Source organism: Macrotis lagotis, chromosome 4 (assembly GCF_037893015.1).
Source record: "Macrotis lagotis isolate mMagLag1 chromosome 4, bilby.v1.9.chrom.fasta, whole genome shotgun sequence".
NCBI classification, from domain to species: domain Eukaryota; kingdom Metazoa; phylum Chordata; class Mammalia; order Peramelemorphia; family Peramelidae; genus Macrotis; species Macrotis lagotis.
Genome location: NC_133661.1, coordinates 12864064 through 12891606, shown reverse-complemented (window position 1 = coordinate 12891606; position 27543 = coordinate 12864064). Strand labels below are relative to the sequence as shown.

Below are 27543 nucleotides of genomic sequence, written 5' to 3'. Positions count from 1 at the left end.
ATGAAACAAAGTAATCATAAAACCAATTTTACAGGTTATGTTTTGAAGTAAAAATGAAAAGATCATACTGGAAACTATTTTTGTTCTCTCTGGACAAATCTATGGGTGTTGTTCCATCACAACCACTACCCTAGACTATGAGCATCTTGAGAGTGTCTTTTTGCATTCCCAAAGCCAGTGGCTGACATATGGTGAGTATTTAATAACTACTGATTGACTAATTAATTGAAATATGCCCACTGTGTTATCTGAACCTTTAAATTCAGTCCTTGGGAGCCCTCTAATCCAAGATTAAAATGTTCTTTGAAACCCTAAGCTAATTTTGAATATATTTGTATAAATTTATATGTGTGCATGCTTCCCAATGTAGAATGTAAGCTTCCCAAGGGCAAGGATTGGTTCATTTTGTCTTCATATCCCCAGAATTTAGACATGTTTAATAAAAGGAAGCAGATGGATGGATGGATGGATGGATGGATGGACTGGTTGATTGAGGAATTTATCTATTGGGATATTTCCTCATTGTTTCACCAACTTCTGCTGGGGCAAGAGGTGCCATTTGGTGGCTTTAGTTTCCTAAGTTCAAGACTATTTCCTCAAAGAGTCACAATTATTAGTAGTGATCCATGTTGTGGTAGTAAGGGCATGCAAGACAGAATGAGGTGAGATCCATGTTTAAATCCTACCTCCAACATTTACAAGGATAATATTAGATGTGGGTTTGAAATGGAGGATAGATGCTTTTAGTTTCACTAGGGTATGGAGTTTGATAGAAAATAGAGATTAGATCTGAAATTAGATATTGATCCTATAGATTTGAGAAGTCTGTTTCTTCATACACAAAGTGGAGATAATAACACCTATATTACCTGGCTCACAGGCTTCTTGAAGCTCAAATTAGATAATGGACATTAAGCATTTTGCAAAATTACCAGTGTTATAATCAATGTTGGTTACTATTAATATTATCATTATTATTATTATCAGGACCATTACTAGGGAAGATTTTTCACAATTTGGGTCTCCTTGAGTATGTATTTGATAGCTAAATGGATAATTATTTACTGTAGGGATGAATATATATATATATATATATATCCATAAATATTTACATAGATGTGTATAAATATATGCCCTAGATAGATAGATAGATAGATAGATAGATAGATAGATAGATGATAGAGAGATAGAGAGATAGATAGATAGGTGTCAGTTAAACTCTCGTGAAATCTATTCTAGGGGGGCGGCTAGGTGGCGTAGTGGATAAAGCACCGGCCTTGGAGTCAGGTACCTGGGTTCAAATCCAGTCTCAGACACGTAATAATTACCTAGCTGTGTGGCCTTGGGCAAGCCACTTGACCCCATTTGCCTTACAAAAAAAAACCTAAAAAAAAAAAAAGAAATCTATTCTAACACTTATAATAAGCTCTTTTCCATGTTTCTCATAGCATGATATCCTGAATCTCTTTTGAGATGATCCCCCAATTAAAATGAAATCAATACTTGAACCAGTTTCAGAAAATGAGTACAACCAATTCACTGGTTCCTCCATTAAACTACCACATACATTAGATCCTTTTGAATATGTGTTGTAAGGTGTTTGTTTAAGAAAAAAATAAGTCTCATTATTTCAGAGTCCTCCCCCCACCTCAAAGGTGCAGGACTTTTAAGAGGGAAAAAATGAAATGAAAACAATTGGAACATATAAACAAAAACCCATGAAACCATCCCTCTTCCCCTCCACACATGCAAACACTGGCATTACCGTGGCAATGGCCCTGGCGAGACCTCTGAATAGCTGAATATAAGCAGAGAGAGTATGGGGACCATAAATTGTGGATGCTGCTTCATATCTCTGAACCTGAGGGGAGAAGACAGAACTCTAAACATCAGTGTTCACTTGCATGGTCCCATGGATGTGTGAATGAGCTCAGAGAAGTTGGTTTACAAACAGCTGGTGCTTCGGGGCTCACCTGGTATTCTTCATAGGTTGCAATGTAATGTGTATACACATTGCAAAGTCCTGAGATCACCACACTCATGTTTGGCTTCCCACCAATCTCGAATTCCTGGGCATCAATAGAGGGAGTACAGAAAAGAACATAATAAAAGCACATTCCTGGGAAAAACCTAGTCACAAGATGGGCCTTCATCATTCTAGTCTTGCCTAGCCCCTTGTCATCATCATTAATCAACTCAAATATTCCATGTTAAAAGTTCTTGAAGTGACCCCAACTCTCCTATAATACACAGAGGACAGAGTGATTTTTTTTTAGGTTTTTGCAAGGCAAATGGGATTAAGTGGCTTGCCCAAGGCCACACAGCTAGGTAATTATTAAGTGTCTGAGACCGGATTTGAACCCAGGTACTCCTGACACCAGGGCCAGTGCTTTATCCACTATACCACCTAGCCACCCTGACAGAGTGATTTTCAATGACAAAATAAGTTCCTTAAGTAAGAGGCTCAGCTAGTCCTTAGTTATCTCCATGTTAACCATGAGAATCTTAATTTCAGTGCTTCAATTCACCATTTTTTAAAAAAATAAATATTTAATTTTTTAAAAACCACTTGTATCTGGTTGGTCGATAATTGTCCTTCATGCTCAAAGAGGATCAAAATGACATCATTATGTTGGAGTCAAGATATAACATGTTCAACATGATTGATCATATCAATATGACCTCAAAAAGCTCTACCACAGATCTGGCACAAATAGTTCATATAAAAATTTGAAACACAGATGTCTCTCAATTTGCACATCTCTTTTAAACTTACTTTTTAGGTTTAAGATTTTCTTAAAGTTTCTCTTAAAAAAAGAAATCATAGTCATAGTGAACATTTCCAGAGCACTCATTCAGCAAGCATTTATTATCAAGCACCTACTATGTGCTGGAACCTATGCTAAACTCTGGGGAAACAAAGAAAATCTAAAGTCATCCCCTGCTCTTGATGAGGTCGCAGCCTAATGTAAGGGTTCTCCATAAACAACCCTATTAAGGTGAAATCAATTTTTCAGCCATTTTCAATCAGATTATAGAAGAGAAATTTAGACAACATGAGTATCCCAAATTACAGAACTTTCTGTGACACTACAATACCTCCTTTTTGAATATATAAGGTCTAAGGTTTTATTTAAGAGGGAAAAAATGCCAGTCTCATAATCTCAGATGGGACTTCCTACCTCCAATGCATACTAACTGGAAGATCCTAATATGTCATTTAATCTCTCAGTTACTGCTCCCTAATCACAAACATCTTGAATTCTGTTCCCTAGTCAAGAGAGTGTCAAATCATAATTATTTATATGGATTTTAAGAATTAAAATACATTCAAGGTTGATAAAGTTCAGTTAAACACTTTATTATGTCTTCAATTTCCAAGCTTTTATTTCTCCTTAACACTTACTACTAACTAATATTCTTAAGATAGGTAGGATCTCCCTTGATGTTAAGCAAAATTAAATGAGAAATCTGTAATCCTTTATCACTGGATATAATGATTAAGATGTCAAAGAAATTAGCTTTTCACTCACCTTTTCTAGAGCCTCCCGAAGTCTCCTTCCAGACATTGTCCTAAGCCATGGAAAAGAATGTTTAAAATCAAAGGAAGGCATTTTGAAAATTGAAAAAATATAAAAATAATCCTCAATATTGACTTCTTTCAGAAGTTTTAATATCCAAAAACCACCCTTTCCCCCCACCCCTTTTATGTTTACATTTAAACTGCTTTCTCTACTACTGTTAATGTCTTCCCTGCTAAACCTTCCTTCAATCTCTTCTGCATTTATATATGATATACATACAAATGAATATATATTTCCATACCCACATACATATATGTGCATATATATATGTATGTGTATACATAAAAATATGCTGTCTCCCCCATTAAAATCTTCGTAGTAAAATGGAAAATTTTGACTCCATAAATTTTTCTAATTGCACAAACAAAAGCAATGTAGCTAAAATTAGAAAAGAAGAAAGAAATTTGTGAAAGGGGAGAGATTTGCAGCACTGATAAAGATCTTATTTCCAAGATATAGAGAGAACTGAATCAAATTCATAAAAATAAAAGCCATTCCCCCAAAGGATATGAATAGAAAATTTTTCAAGAAAGAAATCCAAGCCATTGTTAGCCATGTGAAAAAAATGCTCTAAATCACTAAGAATTAGATAAATGCAAATAAAGGCAACTCTGAGCTACAACCCTATGCCCATAAGATTCACAAAATTGACACAAAAGAAAAATAACAAATGCCGGAAGGAGTAAGGAAAAATAGGTAAATACATTCTTGCTGAAGCTGTGAACCAGTCCACCCTTTCTGGAAAGCAATTTGGAACTATGCCCAAAGTTATTCAACTCCTCTCTATTTTTTTATCTGTCTAGGTCCCCTGAACCAATGCTATGTCTATATACTAAAGGCATTAAAGAAGAATAATTGAAGAAAATGACCCATATGTACAAAAAGATTTAGAGCAGCTCTTTTTGTGATGACAAAGATTTGAAAACTGAAGGGGTTTCCATTAATTGAAGAATGGTTGAAAAAGCCATTTGCTGTTCAGTCATTTCAGTCATGTTTAGTTTTTTGTGACTCCATTTGGGGGTTTCTTGGGATACTAAAGTGGGATTGGCCATTTCCTTCTTCGACTCATTTTACAGAGGAGGAAAATGAGGCAAACAAGTTATGTGATTTATCCAGTGTCACCCAGTCGATAAGTGTCTGAAGTTAAATCTGAATTCAGAAAAATGAGTCTTCCTGACTCCAGGTCTGGCCCTCTAACCACTGTATCATCTAGTTGTCCTAAACAAATTCTAGCATAGGAATCTGATGAAATACTATTGTGCTACCCAATGTGGATCAAGGTACAACATGGAAACAAAGTAAAGACTGACAGATTGCTTTCTGTGGGGGTGGGGAAGGAAGCAAGATTGGGGGGAAAATTGTAAAACTCAAATAATATCTTTAATAAAAATTAATTAAAAAAAAGAAATACTATTGTGCTGTAAGAAATGACAAGTAGGGTGGTTTCAGAAAAACATGGGAAGAATTGTTTGAACTGATCCAAAGTGGAGTGAATGGGACTAAGAGGACATTTTATGAAATACCAACAATATTAATAATAAACCTTTAAAAATTAATGAACTTTGCTTTTCTTGCCTTCTCAATGGGGAGGAAAGAGAGGAGAGAATTGAGATTGAAAATAAAATAAAATTCATGTTAATAAAAAATAATGTAAGCTCCTTAAGAGCTGAGATAATTTAGGCACTTTTTGAAAGCACCTAGCTCAGTGACTAGAACATAAATGCTTAATGTTTGTTGCCTGATGATTGATTAAGAATAGCTTACAACAAGGGGAGATAGTGTGGTCTGTACCAAAGGAAAAGCTCACCAATGTTTCTGACAGACTCTCAACATTTTTAATGACTAATTCATTCTTCACTCTCTATATAGAGCAATGGTAAAGTGTGTCTTCAATTGATCAATCAATAAGGAATTTTTACACACCTACTATGTGCCAGGGACTGTCCAAGGCACAATGAAAACAATGACAAAGAAAGAACCAATTCCTAACTGACAAGGAGCTAGCATTCTAATGGGAGAGACAGTGAGTGAACAAATAAAAATGAAACAGAATTAAATGTATCGCTGTGAAGCTGCCTCCACACTGTGTAACATTATTTTAGGTTTCTTAAAGGACAAACTGTGCATTTCCATTGAAGTATCAATACAATTCATGATGATAATTAGGGATTTTTCCCCCTTAGGATTGCTATTATGATTGAGGATTGTCCATCCTTCTTCCCTAAATCCCATTTGTGACTGAGATCTGCATTTCCACTGATATTATCTTCAATTGATGGTAAATAAGAAAAGGCAGATGTATATTCTCTAGGAGCATCCTAGGAGCCTTGGGGGTTTGGGAGAATTTAATCAGCTTTTTGCTCCTTGATGCTAATTCTGATAGAGTCAGATTCTTGAGGGAAGTGTCCTTATCATCCTTTGTCACTTATGCTGGGCAGTTTCAACAGTGAATAACATATTCCCAATTAATATTTAAATCACTGCCAACAAAAAGAGTGGTGGGGAGGGGGGGAAGGAAGACCATACGTCAGCTCTCCAGGAATAGCAGCTATCGCCAAGGATCCAAGAGTAATGATCTGGACATCAACAATCTCAGGGTGCCAGGGGTGAGGTTTTGACATCTTCAGGATTAAAAAAAAAAGAAAGAAGATTTTAATTTTGATCTTGTTGATGAACAGTTATAATTTCCCTCTAGTCATTTTCTGAATAGTAGGTCTTGTTTTGAAGACAAGATCCAAATCCTGCTTCTGTACAACATCAACACCCTCAGGTAAGTCAAGTGTAAAGGTGGGAATCAACCCCACACACACTTTAAAAACCCTATAGCATACTCTAGTTCTGATTCCTTTATAATGAGGGCAAATCTATTCAATCAATCACTCAAAGGCAGTAAGCTAACATATACTAAAGTCATCCCCCCCCCTTGGGTCTTCCATAAAAAATCAAGTCAGGGCAAAACCCAACATTAATCAAGAGTTTGATAGTATAGGGGTGGCTAGGTGGTGCAGTGGATAAAGCACCAGCCCTGAAGTCAGCAGTACTTGGGTTCAAATCCGGTCTCAGACATTTAATAATGACCTAGCTGTGTGGCCTTGGGCAAGCCACTTAACCCCATTTACCTTGCAAAAAAACCTTAAAAAAAGAGTTTGATAGTATAGAGGAGAGAGCAATGCCAACCAAGCCCCTGAGAGGGAATGTGAAGATGGGAGAAGAGTAGAGGGGGTCATTGTTTCCTCCCTTGTTCATGTCATACTTGAGCAATGTGAACTTTAGAGAATCAGAGAATCTCACCAGCATCCTAACAAAGTCTCCAGAATAGATGAGACTGGTTGCAATGCTACTGCATTGGTCAAATGTGAACATCTCTTCTGGTCCTCATGACAACCCTTGGAGATAAGGGCTATTATAGTTATCCATTTCATATCAACACTTAGGGATGAGGAGCCCCCTTGTTCTAGAAAATCAACATTAAAGTTTTTTCTTTGTGCCAGAGAAGTCTGAATTTTTATGGTGTTAAAAGGTAAAACATATTAATGTGATATAAATCTAGACATATATTTTGTGCAGTTTTTCTGTATTGTTTGCTGCCCTTTGAGTGTCATCCACAGCTTCTGCAAAACTCCTCAAAAAGTATCATTCAATTTCATATGCCAACCCACAATATACCAAAACCTCAATGGAGAACGGCATACTATGGAAGGGATAACTGTATTATTTTGCAGAAGAGGAAACTGAGTCATACAGAGGTTACGAGTCTTATCCAGGGTCACACAGCTAGAAAGTGTCTGAGATGAGATAGTAGCATAAACTTCTTGAAAACAAGATTATATATTTTAATCGGTGCTTAGCGTGGATTCCATTAAAATCTACAAATGTCAGGTGTGATCCCAGTACCTCGCCCGTACTGAGGAGGATGGGCTTTGGCTTATGACAATCCTTGGTCTCATTGGATGGCTCGCCCAGTAGCTGGTCACGAATGCTGTCCCAAAAGGGGTTTCCTTCAGTTGCCCCTGTGAGAGTCATATGATAAATAAGATGCTTTGAGTATCTCATCTCCCTCCTCCTCCTCCTCCCCTCCCACATTTGATGAAGTCATAACTTTTCTAATGTTTCGATTGTCTGATCCCTTTGGGGAGACTGTGCTCTGATCCTGCTGCTCCTTGGCTTAAAAACAAAAACCAAAGAGAGAAAGGTTCGATGGGTCCACTTTGTCTAATGAACAATTTATTAAGTTGACTCTGACATTCATTCATTCAGTCAGTCAATGAAGAACGTGCAATGTATCAGGGATGGTGCTGGTTGCTGAGAATCCAAAGCCACAACACAAAGCAGCTCCTGCTCATGAGTTCCCTACTTTCTACCCTTTAGAAGCATTTTCTTCTCCCGACTCAAAGGAAGTCTCTCTGTGTTGACCAATGAGAATAGAGGGGTGAGTTCTCTCCTCTAAACGTGCTCATGCTTGATACCTGTCCTCACCCACCCTTACCAAATCAGGAGAATTGGAAGGGAATTGCACTTCCCCCCTCCTGGAGTCTGGACTGTCTGGAGAACCACCATGTCCCAGGACTGCTGAGGAAATAGGTTTGGGACATGCCTATGCTAAAGAGTTAGTTTATAGTTGTTTTATATTTGTCGTTCTTAAGGTTATACTGTATGGAGTCTATGGTTTAGGTATGGACCCTAAACCATAGATAAAAGAGTTTTGAGTAATATTATTTCAGAACCAAAGGGACCTTAGAGACCATATAATCCATTCTTCTTGATTTATGATTGGGGAAGTTGAGGTCCAAAGAAACTTGGAGATTGTCCATCCTCCTCCTCCCAGGTCACACAATTAGGAAGTGGTGAAGCCAGGATAACTTGTGCTCCCTACTCCCATCCTGGCTCCCCTGCCTGACCCTTCCCCAAACCCACATGTCTGCCTGCCTCTTAGACATAAGATATTCAACATGCCCCAAGCTCTATGCATATCCCCAACGTTAACAGTCCTCATGCAGGAATTTTAATGGCACTTGATTCTGACTGGTTCTTCCACTTTCTAACAGTAGGTACCAAAGTAGGTCACTCCGTCTCTGTACCTCAACTTCCTCCTTTGTGAAAATGGGGTGAGAATTGGCTGGGGATCCTTTAAGTCCCTTTCATCTGGAAATCCTATGGACCAATCAAGCACCCAAGGTGTTTAAAATGACTGATAACAACAAATAAACATCTTTGAACACATAATCAGTCTGTCCTTTGTGGCATGATCTTTGATGCTCCACTATTGGGACAATTTGGTCATTCTTACCTTGTGTAAAATTGAGGCCTCCAACGCCGTCAATGGTACCAGCTGCGAAGCTGTAGCCCAGGGCAGGTTTACAGGTTTTTGCCTAAAGGAATGGTTTTCAACCAAAAAGAAATAAAAGTTTAGCTGCATAAATAATTCATTTCCAAAAGGTCAAATCAATTAAAACACTCATTTGTTAACTGCTTACTATGTGCAAGATACTGCATAAGGAATCAAAAAAAAAAAAGAGACAGTCCTTGCCCTCTGGGAGCTTACATTCTTCATGACTATACAAATAAATTACTATAGATAATTTAAGGGTGGGGAAGAAGGAGAAGAAAAACTAATAATTGGGGGAATCAGGGAAGGGTACCATGGGATGTAGCTTCTGGAATGACCCTTAATAGAAGCTGTGAAATAAAGGACATGGGAGAAAGCCTATGCAAAGGTTTATGGACAGAAGATGGAGATTGGGGTAGAAAAATTTGACCAGTTTATTCAGCAAACAGTACATGAAGAGGACAATGTATACTATAACATGCATAAATATCAGTAGGCTGAATCCCCACTGGGGAGGGCTTCAAAAATCAAAGTGACAGTACTGGGTTTTATTCTAGAAGTGAGAAGGAACCAGGGATGAGCATGGAGCATGGAGGTGATGTGGTTAGATCCCAGACTTAGGAAAATTCTTATAGAAGATGTATTGGAGAGGAGAAAAACTAGAGGAAAGAAAATCAACCAAGAATTTTCATTACTTATTCCAGGGCCTGAACCAAGATGGTGATGCTGAACACAAGAGATGTTCTGCATCTGTTGCTCTGCCTGGTTTCTCCCCTACCCAGGAAAAGCCCATCACCTGGAATCTCACCAACCCACCATTAACTCAAGCCGGGATTGATCACCACCTCCCTTGGTCTCCTCTCCCCTCTACTTGAAGGGTGGAAGGTGGCATGCCCAACTCCTCCCAAAGTCTTTCTTTAGAGACTTTAGAGACTTTAAAGACTGACTGTGACTGACTGACTGACTGAGCTCACCTCCCTTTTCATCTGCTGCTCTACTCGGTTTCATCTCCACGAGGGTTCCCTCCACCTCACTTTCATTTTGTGTATCATCTCCCTCAATTAGACTGTAAATTCCTAGAAGATGAGAACTGGCATTTTTTTTTTGTTCTTTTTATCCCTCCTTTCTAGCCCATAGTAGACAGTTAACAAATGTTGGTTGGATTGGATTTCTTGGCTTGGAGGAGAGACAGACAAGACCCAGCAGCCGGCTGGTTACAGGGGACATCTATGAAGTTGACAAGCTGAAGGACTGGAAGGATGGTCACATCTCCAATGAAAATAGAGAATTTTAGAAAAAAGGTGGAGGGGAAGATAATAAATACTCTTTCAAATGTGTCATATTAGAGACATCAATGATTCATCCGGTTAAGAAATGAGAACTCAGAAGAGAGATTAAGAGGGAAAAGACTTGGATAACTGGAGAGTAGATGGTAGATCAATACGGATCTATATATGGACCTTATATAAATATGCATATATGTGAATATATGTGTGACTATAAAGCTGAGTATGTCTACATACACTCACCCTACATGAGAGGTCACATGGAAATATCTTCCTATGTCTATGTACATACCTCATGTATACATTTATGCCTCATATGTTCATGTTTTGTATATAGGCATCCTCTATACCTGCATAGATTCATCTATACAAAAGCTCTCATAAGGATGAGGATATGTGGGTGTATATGGATACTGATGCATGCATATGGATGTATGTGGGTCCATATACATCCATATGCATACATATGTATATATACACATGCATACACATATATACATACACCAGGCTATATCAGAGGCATCAGGACAGGGATGATGACTGAGCTCATGGCAATGGGGGAGAAGGCCCAGAATGGGGTCTCCAGGGTTGGCAGGTAGAAGACAGTCTGCCGAGGAGACTGAAGAACTTAGCAGGTTGACTGCTGGGCACTCACCGTGTGGGTGGAATTGAGCTCCACAGTGACATCCGTCATGTTGACCCACTGGTGAGCCGCAGACAGAGGCCCAAGGATCTCCTGGGAGGCTGCGGCATACAGTTCCTGGAACACACAAGTGTGTAAGGGAAGCAGATCAGCTCAGTGACATTCAGCAACCCTGCATTAATCACCTGTTTATCTGACTCTGTGCTTGACCCTGGGGTTACAAAGAAAAGGAAAGAATCCCTCCTTTCAAGAAACTTCCATTCTACCAGGGAGGGGTTGGCAGGTGCTATGGCTTGGGCACAGATGAATAAATAAATACAAAGCAGATACAAAGCAACATGAAGTCATTTCAAAGGGAAGAGTGCATTTAAAATGATGGGATCAGGAAAGGTCTTCCTTAGGGGGCAGTCGGTGACCAAGTTGAGCTTTGAAGAAAGCCAACTTTACGAGATGGCAGCCAGAAAGGAGAGGGCATGGAAACTGAGCCCAGGCTGTGGATGAAAGAACACCAGAGGAAGTCCAGAAGCCCTTAACATCTTGGAGGACCAAAGCTGAAACCTAGGGCTGTAGACTACAGCGTCATTCCTTAAAAGAGGCAAAGTTGGAAATTCATGTTCAAATTTGGGGGAGATCTAAGTTTGAACATTAGCTCTGATACTTAGCAGCTGTTTGTGCACACACGTGTGTGTGTGTGTGTGTGTGTGTGTGTGTGTGTGTGTGTGTGGACTTCAGACAAGTCATTTAGCCTTGCTGAGCAAGGCTCAGTTTCCTTATCCAAAGGTTTGATGATGATAAGGCCTGTTGCATGGCCTACTTCATAGAATTGCTCGGAGATTGTAGAACCTTATGGTATAATACAGCTCCAAGTTATAATTTTTATAGACTCCACCCTTGGTCCCCCTGAATCTGATAGGTGAACTCTGCCTATTGCTGCTAAGGCCTCCTGCCCCTCCACAGTTACCCCCTCCCCTTTCCATATTTCCTTGATATGATACCCCTTCAGAAAGTAAGCTTCTTGAGGGCAAAGATTGTCTTATTTGCTGGTGCTTGTATCTCCAAGGCTTGGTCATTGTATAGCATATAATAAGAGCCTAATAAATGCTTTAACTAGCCATCTATCTCATTGGATCACATGATATATATACACAGCATCTAAGAAATGCTGTGTCTAATAAATAATCATCTAAAAAAGTGTCACAAAGGTTTTAACTATCTCATTAGATCACATGATATATAGAAATGCTAATGAGTGACTAATAAATACTAAAGTCGAATTAAATAACTAATAAATGCTGTGAATCCAATACTTTGACTCTCTATCTCATTAGTTTGCATGTTACAAGGAAAGAATACTAACTCCTGAACCAGAAAACTTGGGTTGAAAAACTATCTATCTCTGTGACCTTGAACAAGTCTCATAGTCTCTCCCGGCCTCAATTATCTCCTGTGTAGAAGGAAGAGGTTGGTCTAGATGACTTCTGAGATCTCTTTCAGTTCCCAGTTCATGATTCCTTTTTCCTTCAATCTTGTGAGGACAGTCACAAGGAAGGAGGAGCAGGAGTCTGAGGGGAAAACAGAACCCCCAAAAAGATATGCTTCCCCATAGGCTTTGAACTAACAGTAGGAATGATCTAGATGAGGGAGAGGGAGAGCTCAGCCCTCATGGGTTCAGTTAAAGACAAAGAGAATACTTATCTTCCTATATGACAAAACAGCAGAGCTATAACCAAGAATTTTGGTCCCGGAGGCAGGTAGCACAAAATCGATCAGCTTAGATCAACTCTGTGATTCATCGTGTGAAATCAGTACAAGATTTAAATCATTAAGTTGAATGGGAAATGAAATTAATTACTCTAAGGGCTTCCAGAGGAGTGCAGCTGATTTTTTCCTATTTTAACTAATTAGTCTGGCTCATCAGGTCACCTTGCCCCATTCTCTTATTTTCAGTTGAGGAAACTGAGACTCAGTGATTCGACCAAAATCACACAAATAATGAGGGACAGTGCTGAAACTCAGATCCAGGACCTCCACCTCTAGCACCAATATTCTATTATGACTCTAAGTCAATCTGGACAGAGAGAGGAGTGGGTCCCCTCTGGCCTTCTCTTGGTCTATCTCCTGAATGGTCGGTCCTGATGCATGATAAAACCTGTTTCACTTTAATTCTGGATCACTGAAAATATCAAATGGGAAAGGGTTACAATCTGTGCTGTGGAGGGGGTATCCTCACTAATTAGATCACAGGCTCATTAATAGTAATCCCTCACCTTTCTAGAGCATTTTGAAATCTTTATGTTCATGAACTTATTTGGATCTCCCAAGAGTCTTGCAGCCTGCAATCTGTTCCCATTTTCCAGATGGGAAAATGATCATCTGTTTGCTAGGATCTTGTCCATTTTTTAAAAATTTAATAGTATTTTATTTTTTCCAATTATATATAAGCACAATTTTCAACATTCATTTTTATTGGATTTTTTTTTTTGGCCAGGCAATGGGATTAAGTGATTTGCCCAGGGTCACATAGTAAATTTCAAGTGTCTGAGACTGGATTTGAACTCAGGTCCTCCTGACTCCAGGGTTGCTATATCAACTAGCTACCTTTCATTTTTTGAAAGATTTTGAGTTACAACTTTTTCTCCAATTCCCTCCCCCTTCCCAAGATGACAAGCAATCTTATATAGCTTATACACGTGCATCAAGTCCATTTTAAAGAGAAACAAACTGAGGTCTGTCAAGATTAAGGGACACGCCCAAGTTCACACAGAGTGGCCGAGCGAGGAACTGATCTTAGTATCTCTAATTCAAGAGCCAGGACTCCATCCACTGTCCACTGAGGCTCTGAAAGATAACAAGGCCAAGATCCAGAGCTGGGAAGGGTTGGAGGCGGGACACAGGCCCAGGTCTTCTTGACCTTGAGCCCGGATTTCCATCCAGTGTGTCTGGGAAATGTCTTAAAACCCAGGATGTGGCTGTGACCAAGCAAGCAAGGGGCGTATTTATCTGTTCTAGGACCGTACAAAGCCAAGACACTCTGCCTACTCCTCAGAGATAATAATTGGCAGATGACAATACTTGTGTCCCTCAATGGTCCCTGGGGCAACATGACAAGCATCTGCCAAGATCCTGGAAACTCCCTCCCCCAAAATCGAACAGAGCAGGATTATTATTATCATTATTATTATTATTATTATTATTAGTTCCCATTTTGCAAGTGAGAAAACAAAACTGGGAAAAGATTTAAGAATGGGGACAGAGAGACTGAGGATCAAAGAGAAATTCCTGTTCATGGAAGAAATCTATCCTCCCCCCCCCCCATTATCAGCTGTAAAGAGTGAAAATTCCCTAAAAAAATTTACATCTTTACCAAGTTGGAGAATATTAGAAATGAAGCTGAAATAGATTCACAGCAAAAGGACCTTCTACTTTGCCATCTTAGACAAGCAGAAAAACAAAAAATTCCTTCTCAGATCACTAAGAGACTCCTAATTCTCCTGGTATTGTCCGGCCCTAATGTGGACCTTAGAGTGACAAATTCAGATCTGGAAGGTCCTTGTGGACCACCTCTTACCCAAGCCCGCACAGATAGGAAGCAGCGGAGCCAGAAACCAGAGCCAAGTCTCTGACTCCCAATTCAGCTCTATTTCTACGACACCATGGAACAGACCTTGAGAATCAATTCCTCTAAAATCCCCATTTTACAAAAGAGGACATTGAGGTCCGAGGAGGATTCACAACCTTCCCAAGCTGACATAGTCACAGAAGCTGAATTTGAACCCAAGTCTTCTGACTCCTGGTGAAGAATTCTTGCTCCAAAGTCTCATCCCTTCTTGCTAATGTTCCTTGAGTCTAACAAATGTACTCATATTTTTATGCAATAATCTGTAATATCTTTGCCCTGTTCCTCAGTTCCAAGGATTTTTGAATCCTATGTAAATTCATGAGTAAAGTTGCCAAATGCTGCCTTCCTATGTTCCAAGAAATGATCCTGAGGCAAAGGCATCAGTGTCTGTCCTGGATGGAGATCCTTCTGGTCCAATGAGGGAAGAGATGTAGAAAGGGGAGAGGTGGCCCAGGATGAGAGAGCTGAGATGGGGAGTCTAGGGATGGAGACTGCAGTCCTTCCTGGCCCCAGTGATGCCTGTGATTCTGGCCCCAAGGTGATTATTAAGAAGTAAAAGGTGAAAAGAAAGCAAAGAGAGGGGCTGGTGGAAGGAAGGTTGCTCCAGCCACGATGTCCCAATGTTACTGTCATACCTGGTACATTCCCTCCTCTCCCATAGCTTCTGTGGCAGATCTGAAACTTGTTGACTTTCTTATCATCACTGAGCTCTTAATTACCTTGGTGTGTGGAGTGACATCATACAATGGCATAGGTCATGGCTAAGCTGGTGTAGAGGACTGGAGGGGAGACCGAGTTAACATTACTGAGATCTTAATTACCTTGGTATGTGTAGTAATATCATACAATGACATGGGTCATGGCTAAGCTGATGAAGACAACTGGAGGGGAGACCAAGTCTGATCCCAGCTTACCTTGGCCTTTTGATAAATGGTGCCTCCTATGATCCGAGTGCTTTCAAAAATATCCTTCCCAGGACCCGCGGCCATGCACATGTCAGACTGGCAGGAAATCAAACAAAAACAGTGCTGGTTCAAATACAGTAAATCTCTGAAGATCAGCAATGTCCCAAACCTGATCAAATGGCTCTACAATCCCCGGAAAGCCCTGGAATAGCTTTTGGCTCTACCACTGAGTACATTCCACGATCCCCTTCCCCTCTCTTCCTCTGAGACCCAGAATCAGATCACCAGATCTAGTGTCTCCCACACTAACCCTGGTGTTTCCTCACTCCCTTTGGACTTCCCTTTCCAAACCACTCTTCCCTTTAAGCTTCACCTCCCCCTTTAGAAAGTAAACTCCTTGAGGACAGACACTTTCCTCTTTAGCATATGGACATGCTAAATAAATCAAAGCCCTAAGATGAAAAATTCATCTCGCTAGCAATTTCTCTTGAACATAAAATCCGAGTTAAAGTAGAAAAATGGGAAGCCTAGAATTTAGAAACAAAAAAGAATCATTTTGATATCTATTTCAGATTCCTCATTTTTTAGAAAAGATTAAATAAATGTCAGAGCTTGGACTGAAGGGCTCACCCCATAGTATGTCAGTGTGAAGACAGACCTTGAAGGTCAGGGGTCAAGGCAGGCTGGCCTGGCCCATCACTATCCATAGACATAGAATGAAAAATGTTAACTCTAGCAACAAAAACAGAAAAAAAAAATTGAGGGAGGAAGCATAGGCAAAGAAGAAACAAATGATCACTTTTTGCAAATCACAGGAGACTGCATAAAACAAAGCAGCAAAACTGGGAGAAGTTTCAAAAAAAACTGAACCCACGAGTCTTGAATAGTCAGCCAACAAAATATAGGAGAAAGAAAAAAAGTCTTGAACTACAATAAGAAAAGCAAAGGTTAAAGAGAGGATCATAGAACTGTCCCTCATCCTCATCAAGATATTTCTAGAGAAAAAAAAAAAACTAAAAAAAAGAGGGGTTAGTTAGGTACAGTGGATAGAGCACCAGGCCTGGAGTTGAGAGGTCATGAGTCCAAATCTGACCTCAGTTACTTAATAATTACCTAGCTGTGTGGCCTTGGGCAAGTCACTTAACACCATTGCCTTGCAAAAAAATAAAATAAAAAGATATTTCTAGAGGCTCAGGGCAGTTCTGATCATCCAAGTTTAGGAAGGCTATTGACAAGCTGGACAGTGTCCAGAGGAACACAGTAAGGATGGAGAAGGGTCTTGAGTCCATGCCTTGCAGAGACAAATTGAAGGACTGGATAATGTTTATTTAGCCTGGAGGAAAAAAAAGATGCAGGGGACTCCATATGACAGCACTTTCTAAGTACTTGAAATGTTGTTAAGTGAAAAGTGTTCTGCTTGGCCCCCAAAGACAAAACCAAGAGTAATGGGTAGAGTTGGCAAAGAGACAGATTCTGACCTGAGATCATTGTAAATGGGGCCTGGCACATGGGTAGATCCTATCAGTTTGCTCAGGTGATATAACCTGTCCATGTGAAGAGAATGGTGAGTTTGCTTCCAGGAGAGGCACCAAGATGGATGTGGACCTTATGTAGAAATTCTTTATCCAATTCTAGTTTGCTAACCATGCAGTGAAGGAAGGGCTCTTTGACTGGCTGCCAAGGCAGACAGCTTTTGCCATCCTTTTCTTGCATCTTTCTTTTGGCTACTCTATTTCTGGTAGCATGACTCCTTTGCTCAGAATACTGGTAAGAAAGCATATTACAGGAGAGAGGTCATTCTTCCATGTGAAGCCAGATAGTCCCAAAATAAGTCTGGCCTTTGGCCTTTGAATTTGTTCTCTCCTTTTCCATGTGAAGGGAATGGAGCCTCTTCAACCTACAAGTTTCAAAAGGTCTAAAGGGTTTCTTGGCATTCCTGTGTTACAGAGTCTGAGATCAGAGTCAGTGAAGCGTCAATGCTCAGAAGAGCAAGGAGAAATCTTTGGGAGAGATCATCAGATCCCTTGTCCCATGGTTGCTGAGATAAGGAATGATCCAGGAGAAATGCCACCTTTGTCTGGAAATGTGATGGAACCCTTGCTAGGTAGAAACTGAGTTAAGTAAAACCTACTCTCCCAAGGGTGTCCACAAAGTGTTAAATGTACATTTGATTTGGGGATATCTTTGAAGTGTCTCCTTATAAAAGTTCATTTATGACCAGTGGCTAAATGGAACTGGAATCATGGACTATTGGGAGAATTCAGATTCAGCTAGGGAGCCTTTAAGCTGATGGCAGGAGAAAAGAGATACCCACAAAGCTTTCCTATAAACCTTGGAAGCTAGACCTGTCATTAGAAGAGGGAACCAGAGGGTATCTCACCTTAGTAGGAAAAAATGTCTCAATAGTTAAAATTATCAGGTCCTAGGATTCTTGAATGAATGGGTTTTTTAGACAGGGACTACTGGATGACCAGGGCTAATAGGTTAGATCTGAGTTAGAAGGAGAACTGCAGGCATCTCCAGTGACAAGAGGTAGTGACAGGCTTGAGAAATGGCTTATACTCTTTCCTAAGTCTACTGGTCCTGAACACAAAAGAGACCCATATAGTAATATCAAGATAGACGTAGATTATTTATGTCCTATCCTTTACTGGTCAGAACTATCAGAGAACTATGAATCTCTGCTTGGGATTGGGAAATGGGACTGGAGTTAGAGAAGAATTTTCCAAATAGGTTACAAAATTCACTTGTAGAAAATTCCCCTAAAAAAAGAACCTGGAAATGATGAGGGTCAAAAAAAAGCCAAACAGCAGGAGTGGAGGGAAAGGAGAAGAAGAGTAAAATCAAAGGTGGGGGAGGGGGGGTGAAATCAAACAAAAAAAATTGGCAGAATCACAAAAGATTAGAGTAGCTGACATTTCCAGAGCAAAGAAGAAAATGGAATGAGACAGCAAGGTCTTGTGTTGGGAATAGTTGTGTATGGGAGTATTGTGAATTATCTTCACCTGGTGTCCTTGAACACCAGAGTCTTGTCTTGTGCTAAGTCTTGTCTCGTGGCTAAGTCTTGTCTCGTGGCTAAGTCTTGTCTCGTGGCTAAGTGCCACGGGAGTGGGAGTAGATTAGAGACTGGAAAGGTATTTAGACACTGGTGTTTTGGTGAATAAAGGGACCACTTGGAGATCTTGATGGAGTACTTGTCTCCTCCTTTGTCATCCTTGTCTCCTGCTCCTCCAACGTTCCCCTGGGGAAGATTGAAAGAGTCCAGAAGTGGGATTCAACAGTCTCAAAACTTTTCAAATTGGAGCTTAAAGAAGCATGGTGACTTTTGACTCGGAAATTTTCCTGGGCAGCCAAAATCAACTCCTCATTCAAGGATACTCTGCAGGTGGCATCGTTGATATTACTTAGAATCAATCATAGGTGAATGATGGTGGTATTAGGGAGTTTGGCAAAATAAAGGAGTGGTTTTTTTTAATTCAATGGTTTTTAATGACTTAATATATTCAATGGAGCCCAAGGGAGAAGGATGGCTAGATGACAGATAGATGATGAATGGAAAGATAGATAGACAGATAGAAAAGATAGATTATAGGTGTTAGAGTGGTAGATGTAGATGGTATATGGATGTATAAAGAGGTAATAGAGGATAAACAGATGAGAGAGGAGAGGGAGAGGGAATGAGAGAGAGAGAGATCCCAGAGAAAATCATAGATTACCCTTATATTTGACATTTCATTATTCTGAACATGGTTATTTGTTGGGTTTTGTTTATTGTTTATTTTTTTAATTGCCAAAACCCAATAAACTGGTGGAATATAGCATGACAGTTAAATAAAAAATGTTGGCACATGCAAAAATAACAATCACCCTTATCCAAGAATTTCAGGTTTTCATGACATAAGCATTCAATGGAAGATTATAATCTTAGTCAGTGGACTACTGAGGATTCACTTTGAGAACAACCATATTCTGATAAGAAGCAGAGTGGACAGTGGGAAGCCCTGTTGGCCATTCCATGGTGGTAACCCAAGCTGAGGAATGCAAATGAAATGAATATCTGAGCATTGAAAGACAGTTCTGTTTCCGTTACTTACCCCACCAATTGGACAAAAGTTGTTGAAGTTGTCACATGACTCCCCAGTGTTGATGCAGTGAGGTCCAAGAGTATTGGGTGACACATCCCCAAGATTTGAGGAGGCAAAAGCAGCTACAAATGGTCCCTACCAGAATAGAAATTCAATTTTTTTTATGATTCCTTATTTTCCATATAAAGAGTTGTTGCATTAAAAGTTCTAATAGCAAGGTCAATCAGTTTCCCCTCTCCAAACCATCTGCAAATAATCAAAGGATGAGGTGGTGGTGAAGGGTTCTGAATAGAGTCAAATGTATGAAAATTTTCACAATGCAGAAATTGTGAACATTATCACACACACTATAGCTATTATATAAATATATCACTTCCAAATGGAGTACTTTATTATCTAAAGAGTCAGCAGCAATCTCTTAACTGAGAAAACTAACAGCATGCATAAATGTAAGATGAATTGATGGATAGATAGAAGAATTGTGTTTATTATGTAGCAAATATTATTCTAATTGCTGGGAAAATGGAATGGATGAGTCAACACTAAATCTGGGGTTAAAGGGCAATTACTTGCCTTTTAAAAACAAATTGTTCTAGACTTCTAACAAATTCTCTCTCTCTCTCTCTCTCTCTCTCTCACACACACACACACACACACACACACACACACACAAAACCTCTGTTACAAAGCTCAATCTAAGCAGGTAATTCACTACCAGTGTTTGTACTCCATCATGTATCAGTTGATAAGATTTTTTTTCTCGTGACCTCTCTACTTGGAAGAGAAAGAAACTAAACATGAAAAAGAATATATATATATATATATATATATATATATATATATATGTATGTATATGAATTAGTAGATTTGGATTGGTCTTAGAAGTATTGATTCATAATGGATAGTGAGACAGCTTGGTGCATAGTAAAAAATGACAAATTTAGAATTTTTTTAAAAGCTCAGATTCAAATCCTGACTCAAGGTATGGATGATACAAATGACCATGAGCAGGCTGGTTGTCTCTCTAGACCTCATCTGAATGGACTAAAAAGTCTCTATGGTCCCTTCTAGCTCTAAATTCATGGTCCTATGACCTTATGTTGATTTTGGTAATGATGAGGGTGTGGGGATGGAGGCGATGAGGACAACAAGCAATTTCTAGGGCGGCAGTCTGACTTTGAAGTTAGGCAGACCTTCAGTTAGGAACTGATCCAGTGGAGAAAATGCAAAGGATTTCAGTGGAACTCCACCCTGGAACCAAGGGTGCAACTAACGGATGGTCTTGTCCCTACATTTCCTAAGCCCACAGGGCCCTTATTCATACTCATGCCTGCACCCACTCTTTCATTCTCTTGATAGTTCCTTAACCTGCTGAGCATCTTCCCTTGAGCCATGGGACCCAAAACAGGTCCTAATAGAAGCCCTTCCCCGCCCCCCCTTGCACTCAGGAGGAGATTGTTAGGAGGTCAGGCCACTGTGTCCACAGTCAAATGAAGGGAAATGTGTTGATGGGATCAATCCTTGCAGTGAGTATTCCAAACCACAACTGGTCTCATACTAACTAGGCTCTCAGCACTGTTAGTCCACATCTAGAATCTGATATTTAAGTCGTTTGCTAGCGCTGGTTAACTGTCTGACCTTCAATAAGTTACCTGCCCTCTCTATATTTAGATTTTTTTCACCTATAGACTGAAAATCTTGAACAGAATGGTCTTTAAGACTTCTTCCAGCTGTTTAAGACCCTTAGCTTTATTACATTGATTTTATTCTGCTCCCTCTGCTGTTTTTGTGGATATTCCAGGAAGATAAATATCAGGTTGTATCCTATTTCTATAGCATAATTCATGCCAGTAGCTAAATAAACAGCTGAGAAGTTGTGTTGGAATATAGCTGCCATTTATCCATGAAGACCACGTGAATTGAATTAGCCCCTCCCAAAATCCAAGTAAAAGTTTAAAAATAAAGAAAAGACCATTAGGGAGGCAAAGCAAATTCTTTGGAATTCTTCATTGTCCTTTTCTCTAGGGGAATTATTGAATTGTTGCTAACACAAGGTACCTGCAGATGGTCCCAGGATAATCAAACATGGAACTGGCAAGGCCCTTGCAGCACATCTAGTCCAAACCTATCAATTCCCAGAGGAGAAAAACCAACATTCTCTGTGATTTTATTCCAGGGAGATTCATCCAACAATCTTCTGAACACTCTATGAATGGCAAAGATAATTCAGCTGATTTGGGCAAGTCCTAACCTCTCCAGGTCTTAGTTTCCTCTGCAGTAAAATTAGAGTATTGAACTAAATGCCCTCTAAGCACCTTCCATAAGTAAAACAGAGTTACCGTTTACAGTCCCAAAACTGGGGAGAAAATAAGGGAAAGACTCACCTGTCCAGGCAGCTGTCCGGCGTTCTTCTCTTGCTCAAACAAGTAAGAAGCGTAGCCAACATTGTCACTATTGACCAGGTGGTTTGTATTGTTCATGCTTACTGGATGTATTGCAAACCAACTGTGAAGAGTAAGAGGCCAAGTATGAACGATGGCACCTAGAGTGATCGACCTGCCAAGAAAGGGGGCAGCTGGGCATTGTCTCACTACAGAAAGAGATGCTCATCATTTCAAGAGGGCAGCCTTCATCTCAGCACCTTGACACCATTATGCTGTTTTCATTAAGCACGATGTTTCTAATTGAGTTTGATGATGAACATATGATGATATTACAAAACTTCATGAACATTTGGCCATCATTAAAATTTTATGTAAATGTGAGTTATAACTATTGTGGTTATCAGAATCATTGATCGTTTCTAATTACATGTGGCACAGTGCCGTGGATTATATATACATGGAGGCTAGACTAATCTCGCCAAGTATACACATAAGCCAACTATATAGAAAGCTGAATCAAATCAGCATATGGGGGGAAGATGGGGAAATCACGGATTCCATGTATTTTAGGAGTGAAAAGCAAGAATTTTAGTCTGCTTTCCTGCTTTTGTAAGTAAATTCTAATCCTAATAATCTCTGAGTCAAAGTTCCTTAATTAACAATTGATATATCTGAATCTGGAAAATCATTTCCATGTCTATCCTGCAAATGGGAGCAGCACAATTCCCAAAATTGATTAAGGAAAAGAATACATAGCATTTTATCTTCTCTCTGGTCACTTGGAGTGCTTAATATTCACAGAGTTGACTTGTGGCAACCCCAGACTCCCCTGATAAGGAATCATAACAAAGGAACAAACACAAAGATGAAGGGAGGAAAAAGGCATCACGACTAAGGCAGCCCATGAAAATTCTACACAAACAACTTCTCCAAGTTAAAAATCATTCATCAAATTAAAGAGAAAAGAAATAAAATCAAGGTTTAAGTGGGAAGTAGAAATGAAACATCATTTATTTAGAACTAGACAGGATCTTGGTGGTAATGGAATCCAATCCCCTCATTTTACAGAAGAGGAAACAGAGGCCCAGAGAGAAGTGAATTATAGCAGGTCATAGTTATAGTCAGAATTGCATCTGAACCCAGCACACTGCATCAAGAGATCATTTAGTTTAACCCTTTCATTTTACAGAGAAAGAAATTGAAGTCAGAGAGAATAGGTGCCTTGCCTGGGGCCCACAGGCAGTAAGTACAGAGGTAGGATTCAAACCCAGGTCCTCTGATTTCAAACTGCTACTTACCACCTTGAGAGCGGGCAGGGCATCCAAAAAGAACATGAAATGTTAAAAACTGGACAGAGCCAGCCTCCAAGTCAAGAAAAATTAGGTCCAGGTCGAGACTCTCAAATACCTGAGTTTCTTTAGCTCTGGGATAAGTCACTTGATGTCTTTCTGAGTGACTCTTTTTCACCTGTGAACTGAAAATCTCCAACAGGATGGTCTTTGTGACTCCTTTCTATAGTTAAATGTGATCTGCATCACATTTAGTAGATAGAGATTGCATTACTGGAGTCCATTATATCCTGAAGTACTCAGACCAAAAAAAAAAAAAATAATAAACTTGTAGCATAACAATGATATTATACCAGGAGTGACTAAGAAAGAAGAAGAGGGAACCAGCCTTGAGAAAGCCACATGAAGGGAAAGGAAGCCTGGACTGTGTTTCTCTTTCCTTGCAACCCTTTAGGGCTTAGCATATAGAGAGTATATGCTGTGACTTACTATTTGTTGATTGACCGATCAGTTGAGTGGGATTAAGCATACTATGGGCAATGGGTTTAAGCAAGTCACTGAATTTCTCCAAGCCTCAGTTTCTTTGTCTGTAAAAGGAGTCTGGCCCTGGGATTTTTTTTTCAGGTTTACTATTCTATTTTTCATCCCTTCCCCTCTTAGGAATTGTTCTGGATGATCCTTAAGTTTCCTTCCAGGGCTAAAACCGGACATTTCCTCCATATTATGAACTCACAGTGAAGTAGTCCTTCTGAAACTCATTAAACTGGAAACTCATTGAGGGCAGCAGCTGTTTTTTGTCTCCTGCTGTATCTCCCCAGTGCTTAGCACAATATCTGACCTATATGTTTATTAATTACTAAAAGAGAAATAAATGAGATTGACCATCAGACTCTGATTGAATGACATGAGAGACTCCATCTTTCCTGGAGGAACAATCTCCAGATATCTTTGCATGATCATCAAAGAATTGCTGAAAAGGAAGACCATGATTGGGGCCATCCATCACATCTCTACTATACTACTTAAACTTGACCTCTGAACTTGGTACAGGCAGGTTTCAAATGATTAGTTTGTGACTCACTTGAATTGATCAGTTATAAGGGGTCTTAGAATCATTCTCATCATCTGCTGCCTCTGGAGTAGAGAATTAAATAAGAAAACAGTGAAACTATTAAGAATTCATATATCAGTCCAGTCTAGGGAGGAAGAGGTAGGCCCAGAGTCTCCCTACTCAGCATTTCTGGGGAAGAGACTTTCCAATAGCCAATGTCCATGAAGCAAATAGAAATCCAAGATCCTTCATCATTTTCCATCTCTTAGTAGCCTCTGCTCCCTTTTTCAGAGAAAGTCTAGTCACTCTAATCACACTTAGTGTTCCAGAGACTAAAAGCCTGGATTCAAACCCATCTCTGATACATGCTATCCTGGGCAGGTTGTTTCAACCCGACCTCTGTAAAATGGGAGTAATAATGCCAATTTGACTTAGCTCCTAGGATTGTTGAAAGAACTGGAAGGGATGTTCTTAACCTGAGGTCTATGGACACTCCCCATGAATAGATTTCAGGTAGTCTGAGTTCTTAGAGGGGAAAAATAATATGTTTAATTTCAAGTCCAACCCCTTCATTTTAGAGATAGAGAAACTGAGATCAGGCTAATTGACTTGCCCAAGATGAAAGAGGTAAGAAGTGATAGAATCCAGATTTGACTGCAAATCCAGTATTCTTTCTACCACCATAAAATTTCCTATATAATGTCCACAAAAGTAAGTTGCACAATTTAAAAAACAGCACCTGGAATCAGCATCATCATTTTTCTATCATTATTATTTCTCCCCTCTCTCAGTATCCTTGGAGAAAGAGAAGGGAACTGAACAGATCTCTTCATTTTCCTTTGCTTCATTTGGTGCCATGGCCAAGGAAGTCTTCTGCTAATAATGATGTCATGTTCACATTTGGCCTGGCTGTAACTTTGGATGATAAACATGGTGTCCATCATGGACTCCAGACCCAAAGTCTATTCAACTTGGTTGAACAAGTCAAAGTTTGTTCTATGAGGACATAGCCTTTAAGAAGCCACCTCTTTGCTATTGGAATAGGACTTTAATGGGTGGCCTCAAAACAATCTGAACCTAATATTGTTAGAAACTGAATTTTCTAAGCTTGATCCCAAACGGATGTAAATTCTATTAAAAAGGTTTTCTTGCTTTCTAACACCTGACCAGACTAGAGCTTCTAAAAAAAGATCCAGAGACTCATGGAGGACATGTTCCACCAGCCCCTAGAGCGAGAGATAGAGAACAGCTAAAGCCCTGAGCTGACAAGGTGAAAAATGTTCACTTTGCATACAAGCTCTTCTGCTTTGCCTCCAGGGATAGAGATAATGCAGTATAAAAGCACACTCTTCTTTCTGTGACCTGATTGGAAAACGAGTCTTAAACTCTGAGTAGAGAAGCCCAGGAAGCAGCTTCACTCAGCAGGGAAGGACCACCTTTCCCCTGGCTTCTTCCCAGTGTATTAAAAACAGAGTTAAAGCTGATACCCAGGATCATATCCCAACTCTGCTGACCAACTGACTCAGTGACCTTGGGAAAAGCACGTCACTGGTCTGGGTCTTCGTTTACTCCAATCTAAACTAAAAACTTTCCCTAGACTATTCCTTAAGCCCCTTAAGTCCCTTTCAGTTATAATAATCCATGTTCTAGGTTTTCAAATTCTTTTTGGCTCTGACTTTCTTACGTTCTCTCTTCTAAGGTCCTTCCCAGCTCTGCTCTAGGGTCCTGTCAGCTTTAATTTTCCACATTCTAAGTAAGACCCCTCTAACTCCGGCATGCTGGGATTCTATTATCCTTCAGTGTTTAAGCAAAGAGACACACTATGATTTGCGTGGACAGAGACAGAATGAAATTAGCAGAATGAGAAGAACAATCTACCTAAAGAATACAACAGTAAACACAACATCAATAAAAGGAGACTAAATTTCAGATCATTTTAACAGTTGTGTTATCTGGAGGCACCAGAAGGACTGAATGACTCAGCAACAAAAGATACTGTTTTATACTCCCAGAACATCTCTAAATAGATCCAAAGAGACATTCTGATAGAGCAGTGAGAGACAATAGCAGGAGTATTGCATTCAGAGGACCACATGCTGGGGAGAAGAAATAATGGAAAGCCACTGCAGAACAGATGGAAAAGCTTGGCTCTCACCTCAGCCAACCTCAATATTTCTCATGTAGGTGTATAAATGAAGAAAAGAACATCTGGCAACCCTTTGGGTCTCTTGATCCCTTCATTCAGTGATTCAAGGGTGGACAGAAGAACATAGAACACTGTGTGGGACGCGTACTGAACAAAGGGTTAAAGGAAGCTGGTCAATTTATTGGAAAGAACTTTGGAAGTCTTGGGCTTGCTAAGGGCTTCCTAAGAGCTCGAGACTAATAAATGACTGAATAAAGCCTCGGTTTAGTCATTGGTAAAATGGGATGAACAATATTTGCACATTCTTCCTTTCAGAGTTATTCTGAAGATGAAATGAGATAATTACGGTTGGTGAAAGTTCCCAATAGTCACAAAGAGCTCTATAGCAGCACGGAAGGAGCAGCAGATTACTTGATGATATTTAGAGTAACCTTAACATCTCCTTCGGGCATAGAACCTAATGGTCTGCCGATACCTGACCAACTAGCATGTTGACAATTAGCGTGTTGCCAACTAACGTGTTGCCAACTAGCATGGATGCAGGCAGAACTTGAAATAACATAGATTACTATCAATAACATACCACACTTGGCTCTCTGGGTTTCAAGGCAACCAAAGACAAAAGGAACCATCTTTATTTGTTTTATATTTGAAATTGGGGATCCTGATCTTATCTAGATTAGAAATGTAGTAGCCCCACCACCAGTCAGTCCCAGAAGATTGGAAAGGACATACATCTCAGTAGCTCATTTGCCATCCACTTGCACTCATTTCAACCCCCTTTGACTTCACCATCATGCCCCTAGGGGCACCTTGCTTATCCCTCTACTGGGATAGCTTTCTTGGGGGTATTGTCTTCTCTCTTTAGACTACAAGCTCCTTGAAGGAAAGAACTGGGTTATTTTCTGTATTTGTTCCATTAGCACTTAGCACAGCACCCATAACATAGTAACCAATTCATACATGTTCATTGACTTGCTGACTGACATCAATAGGATAATTTTGTTACTAAAATGTTAAACGATATATTCTTTAAGTGTATAGTATGATGACTAATATGGAAGTTTGCTTCACCTGATTACACATGCAGAACCTATGTTGATTACTTGCTATCTTGGGGAAGGGTAAGAATAGGGAGAGAAGAATTCAAATGGGGGACTCAAAATCTTACAAAAATGAATGTTGAAAATTATCTTTACATGTAACTGGAAAGAATTGAAAAAGG

General features: G+C 39.7%; 1 protein-coding gene across 2 annotated transcripts in view; it reads right to left on the bottom strand.

The window, feature by feature from the left end:
• Window positions 1–27543, bottom strand: part of ASAH2 (N-acylsphingosine amidohydrolase 2) — a 79451-nt gene that overhangs the window by 14118 nt on the left and 37790 nt on the right. For both annotated transcript variants that reach the window (XM_074236303.1, XM_074236302.1), the window contains 10 exons: window positions 21833–21953; window positions 19458–19583; window positions 15373–15459; window positions 10852–10956; window positions 8872–8953; window positions 7479–7594; window positions 6111–6205; window positions 3534–3573; window positions 1974–2069; window positions 1766–1861 (listed from right to left, as the gene is read on the bottom strand). In XM_074236303.1, coding sequence (XP_074092404.1) covers window positions 1766–1861; window positions 1974–2069; window positions 3534–3573; window positions 6111–6205; window positions 7479–7594; window positions 8872–8953; window positions 10852–10956; window positions 15373–15459; window positions 19458–19583; window positions 21833–21953 — 964 coding nt within the window. The remainder of the gene's footprint in view (window positions 1–1765; window positions 1862–1973; window positions 2070–3533; window positions 3574–6110; window positions 6206–7478; window positions 7595–8871; window positions 8954–10851; window positions 10957–15372; window positions 15460–19457; window positions 19584–21832; window positions 21954–27543) is intronic.